The sequence below is a fragment of the Pinus tabuliformis genome, chromosome 4_2, assembly GCF_031772625.1.
Source record: "Pinus tabuliformis cultivar Carrire ecotype Pingquan chromosome 4_2, CPIR1, whole genome shotgun sequence".
Taxonomy (NCBI): domain Eukaryota; kingdom Viridiplantae; phylum Streptophyta; class Pinopsida; order Pinales; family Pinaceae; genus Pinus; species Pinus tabuliformis.
The window spans coordinates 308,877,250-308,883,132 of NC_142304.1; the positions used below are offsets into that span (position 1 = coordinate 308,877,250).

The 5,883-nt window shown below is 38.2% G+C and overlaps 1 protein-coding gene across 1 annotated transcript; it reads right to left on the reverse strand.

Moving 5' to 3' along the window:
- Nucleotides 1-1,191: 1,191 nt before the first annotated feature.
- LOC149169213 (uncharacterized protein At2g34460, chloroplastic-like) lies at nt 1,192-4,160 on the reverse strand. The gene is made up of 5 exons (XM_089428608.1): nt 3,972-4,160; nt 3,693-3,887; nt 3,427-3,543; nt 1,756-2,028; nt 1,192-1,572 (listed from the first exon to the last, which is right to left on the reverse strand). Exons 1-5 carry the CDS (start codon nt 4,074-4,076, stop codon nt 1,414-1,416), a joined length of 849 nt encoding a protein of 282 aa, XP_089284734.1. The 5' UTR covers nt 4,077-4,160; the 3' UTR covers nt 1,192-1,413.
- Nucleotides 4,161-5,883: the final 1,723 nt, after the last annotated feature.

A 5,883-nucleotide genomic window follows, 5' to 3' on the forward strand; every position in this document is an offset into this window, starting at 1 on the left:
AATTCTGTAGACTTGCATAAACAAGCGTTTTTGTTAGCCCCATCTTCATATCAGACCTTGGGGATCATATTAAAACAACAAGTAACACTCCTGCAGCCTAAGCTAGTACAAGGGGGTGGGAGGGACTGTTACAAATATTAGGGAAAATACTAGAAAATATCAGAAAATATCAATGAGCATAAACTCACATATGAAAAACTCTGAAAATATTGGAATATCAGAGACCTGAAATACTCCGCAAAAAAATTGGAAATATTGGGAGAAATCATAGATAAATCCAACACTGGAATATACAACTCTTTTGGGTTGTCAAAGTAAGACAGCTCTTTCACCAAGGCAAGGAGTTCACTGTGAACCAAATCCTGACAAAAGTTCACCATTTGGTACAAGCACTTGACACAACGGAGACCATGTCAACTCCAAGGGAAAGGACTGATCTAGGTGGTGATCCATGGCCACCTTAGAAACAGTTCTCATACTGGCAGTTTCAGGACTGTTTCTAAGATGGCCCTCCAGTTTCAGGACTGTTACTAAGATGTCCCTGGACAGCCACTTGGATCACATGAAGGGAATCTTTGTGATACTTGAAAGTGCCCTTTAGGCTTTTGACTAGTGTGGATGGAGCTCAAGCCTTTTTAGACTGATCTAGGTGGCCTACCACGGTCATCTTGGAAACAGTTCTGACACTGGCAGTTTCAGGAATGTTTCTAAGATGGTCTTTGACAGACACTGGGATCATATTAAGGGAAAATTTGTAATCCTCACAAGCGGCCTTTTCATCAGTCCTGGGCCTTTTAGGAAAGCCATAGGGCATTTTTTGATAGTTTAAGACAATAACTGGGGTGATTGAATAATGCATATTAAGCCCCGCAATAATATAAGTAGTCTCCCAAAATGCAAGGGATGTTGAAAAATGGCAAATTTATTGTGTTCTGAAAGAGGGAAGAAGGGAGTATTAGTTCAGGCAAAGAACTGGAGAGCAATAAGAAAATTGAAAGTTGAAACCCAATTAAAAGTAGGATTCCATTAGAGACTAATTGTTTGACCAGAGAAGATCAATGGTTCTTAAACAAAGCTTTAGCATTAGCATATTGACAGTTATGTAAAAATAAATCCAACACTCTCCTTTATGCTTGAGGATTGCAGATCAAACAGGATATGTAGCAAACATATAAGGCATAACAACAAATCAGCAACAAGGCATGATGAAAATCAATCGTGCATCAGACAGAATAAATCCCGTTTCCAGAGAGTAAAGTTATTTTATCACAGACAAATCATTAGAAGCAAAGCACTGCAACTCCTTGTGTGTAGCTGCCAGACTGGAGTGCTATGCAACAATCAGCGTTAACAAGGTCACGTACATCAAATAATCTTATTGAATCCTAGATCCTAATCCCAAACCAGCTGACCTTATTTGACTGAGGCAAACAGTTCTTGAAGAGATTTTTTTGGAGTATTTTCTCGAGAGACTATCTCCACAACTTTATATGAGGCCTCTGGATATACTAGAGCTTCTACAGCAACTTCAGCAACCTGGTCTCGTGATATAGAGCCTTCGAAAAGAGTGTCCTGTTGAATCCAAGTCTCATCATGTCAAAAAGATCCAAGAATGAAGCTTTTTTTTCTCTTAAAAGATGGATTTCGTAAAGTGTTTTAACTTTAAAACCCCTTATATGAATCCGTAGCTATGTCAAAGAAGCTCTAAAACTTATATAAATTTGATGATCGAAGACATATAAATTGCAAGTTTACCTCAGCCTGCATGACTATGTTGCCACTTGGAGGGTCGTTTCTCAGCCCTCCTGGCCGAACAATGGTGAAATCAATACCAGACTTTCTAATATACTGCTCTGCTTGTAGCTTTGCAACTAGTGTCAAGCCAAAGACATTGAGGACAATATAAGCAGGATTAAGTAACTGTCCAATTGCTGCACCATTCACTAGGATGGAACTAATAAGAATGAATCTGTTCACACCAATACTCCGGCATGCATCAACTAGATTCACGGTACCAAAGTTATCGACCTGCATGCATGGCGATTACCAAGTTCTCGAATCAGAAACAACTACAAGGACAGTCTAACCCCGCATAACAATTGCATCAACTCAATGAAATGCTTGAACCACCATGAAATGGTCTTAAATGTTGGGGCTAGACTTTTGTGATATGTTTTTAAGTTTTGACAACACTGGCCAACTTGACTGAGATCTGCAAAAACAAGCATGTATTCTTGCAATTAGAAGCATCATTTGCTGAAATCAACCCTACCCCTCTACAGACTAAAATTTCCCTTCTCCACATAACACTAAGAAGGAGAAACAACCAATAGAGAAGGCCCCGTATTTGGTTGGGTTGCGGATCAGCGGTAGATCAGTGGAAATTTACCACCACTGGCCCAGGTTCAATTCTCAGCACATTCAGATGGTTCTACTTGGTATTCCCTTAAGTGACTGGCCACATGAGATTGATCCCACTCCTGCCAAGAAATGGGTACTTTCTGTCAAAAAAACACAGAGAGAGGCGTTATGATTCTTAAAGTGTTGGGTGCTAGAGCGTACTTACACATGGCTCGAACGTCTTGATATCTAAATTTTCAAGTTCTGTTAGAAAAATTGGCAGTTGGAATGTTCATATTGGTGTCTGTTCAGCATTTTCCGTCCAAGCATTTGTTGCAGAGCTATGACACAGTTGCCAATTAGTTTGGACCTGCAAACCAATGTGACAGCAACCTGAGGGTTGTAATGAAGGTGGATCTTCGGAAAAGTTGTTTGTGGCACCAACACACAAGGATCACAGGGGTTGAGTGAGGATGAGTAATCTGGACTTACAGGTGCTCAAAGGAAGTTCCCATATGGAAGTCTGCAGGGATTCAAAAGGAATGATGTCAGAATTTCAGGTTGGTAAGTATCTCCACATAAGTATGTCAGATGGGGAGTGGGACCTGTAACTGACGTTTGTCAGATTAGGTTGGTGAGTATCCACACATAAGGATGGGAGATGGGGTTGAAACCTGCAATTGAGATTTGCAGCTATGTTGCTGCTGAAGAAGTGCCACATCTTGTAGATATGAATGAACAGCCATGACAGTTCAGTTACCAGCAACTGCAATGGGTCAGTTACCAGTTTCAGTTACAATTATGCTGTCTTATAAAAATGTAGTGTTATTTCTGTACAGAGGACCAAGTGGCTGCTGTTATGACTCTGCACAATGGTTTAAAGACAAAAATTTGAAGAGTTTCTTCCAGCAGAAACTCTGTATTGTTTTCTAATTATCATTGTGTTTACATTTCACTAACGACTGAAACTCGATCTCTATACTTGTAACAACTTCTGTCATTATCAATAGGAGTGTCATATGGACAAAATAATTGTATGCATTACCCAGACGATTTGAATTATCCCAATATTAGAGGGGAATTAACCTTCCATGGCGCCAGAAAATCTAAAGAAGGGCGGAACCCCGTTGCACAGATGACAGCTTCAGCATTGCCTATTGCTTCACTCAGTTTAGCAGCACCCTCTGTCACATCTGCCTTGACCTGAAAACCCCACAATTGTAAATGACTGGTCCATTCAAACACGACAATACTCCTCTCAAACACTAATATACTAACAACTATTAAAATTCCATTCAACATAATAACCTTGAAAACAAGTTTAGCTGTGAAGTAAAGAGAATGCAATTTACAAATTGAAGTTTGGTGTCATTAGGGGGGAAATTGTTCTTGGCGCTGTCCACATCGCGGACACCAGCCCTGACATTGAATCCTTTGGATAAGAGTTGGGTTACAATCCGTTTGCCTGTGTTTCCTGTGGCACCTGCAACGAATACTGTTTTAGTCGTCCTCTGCTCATCTGGTTCCCCTTGTCCATTCGTCTCCTCCTGAAGTGCTAAATAACAAGAAGAGTCAGATAAGTGTGTCTGTCACAAAAGTATTTCTGAATGGGATTTGGGATTGTAAGGTACCTTGAGGCTGCAAAATGTAACATGGCAACGTCGCAGGCGGGTGCTCACAGGCAATGGGCGTGGAATGATATTGTGAAATATGGTCGGATAAGAGACACTTGCCATGCTGCTGTTTCTGCTTCGTTTTCCTCCGCACTCTACATCGGCTTGCCTTTGCCTTTGCCTTTGGCTTTTATCTTCACAAAGACACTTGAGACAAACTCTTTGGATATCCTCTGATGATTACTTATAGCGATGTGAGTCAATCAAGTTTCAATTTTGCAGGTTAATCGCTGTAAAATCTGGTAGGTAATATCGGGCTAGTAAAATAATGTGTAGTTTTCAAAGAGTAGAATTCTATATGTTTAGGATTTATCTTATTAAATTTATTTTAAAATAAATATAATGCAACTTGGTGTTATATATATTGAAATTTAGTTCTAAATGAATTATGAGAATAATTATTATTAATTTATATATATATATATATATATATATATATAATCATTTAGTTTTAAGATAATTATGGGAATAATTATTATTAATTGTATTTAAAAATGTAGAGATACTCTACAACCATATATATATAATCATTTAGTTTTAAGATAATTACGAGAATAATTATTATTAATTGTTTTTTATAAATGTTTTTATTGTGTTGTTTATGGAGCAAAGAATAGATGGTGATAGGGTGTATTAATAAGTCACTTTGTGATGTGAATGTCACCGGTTCAAAACTTTGTGGGCAAAAAACTAATCATGTTAAGGGTTGGTGTAGCCTAAGCCAGGTGCAATCCTTGAGTGATTCTGACGCCTTAAGTTTTTTCTTTTTTTTAGACGGAAAAAACTAAATTGAACTTTATTTATGTAGAAATTCAATTTACATATATCTGATCATTTCCAATATCCATCTTGCATTGTAAGAAGTAATTCTACGAGGTCAGAAATAGCTCCACATATACATATTCAAAATATTACTTTGTATTTGCGACCAACTATGAGAAAGTAAATGCCCTCCATAATGACCAAAATATAGAATGTAGAGAAAAAACACAGCAAAAAAACTCATGTAACATGTGAAAAGAAAACAATGCATCCTTTTATGGAAGGGAAATTCTATCATCCTCCTGTGCGATCCCATGAAAAACATGTGTGTAATACATGTAGCCATCCACATCCAGCAAGCCATGTTTTGATAGTGAATCAGCAACCATATTACATTCACGGTAAATGTGTAGAATATGGAAACTCTAGAAAGTTTTTATGATCCCCTTTGTGCGCCCCCGCCAATTTCGAAGTTGTGGAGGGTCAAAAATTGTTTTACTAGTAATACCCTCAATAATGGTCTTCGAGTCCCCATAAATATGAATACGTTGTATCTTCTTTTGAATTGTGAATCAGAGTAAGCCCCAGAGAGCCACCAATTTAGTTCTTGTATTTGTTCCCAGACCTCCAAACCAGTGCAACCTGTATATTGTATCCTTGTTAAAGCAAAGAACAACTCCACAGCTGTGTTTACCCTCTTGTGTCCCATTGTCAAATTATCCGGCAGGGAGAGTAATCGACGATCTCATGTGTCGTACCGACAAATCCTTTTCTTTATGCCAACTCAGGTTCATACATTCAAGCCACCCTTGTATCTTAGATGCAGTCCAATATATATTATGTACCATTCCTCTAAATATGACATGATTCCTAGTCTTCCAAATCTCCCATAAAACAAAAAGCAAAACAAACACATGTATAACACGACCCTTCAATCCCCACTTAAGACATAATTCAATAGAGGAAAATTCTCTAGCAGGAAGTTTGCAAGAAGTAAAAATCAAAGACCAAACTTGTAAGGAAAAGTTACAGGTGAAGAATAGATGAACTACATATTCAACATCTGTACCACATAATAGACATTGTCCAAGACCCCGAAAGCCTCTTT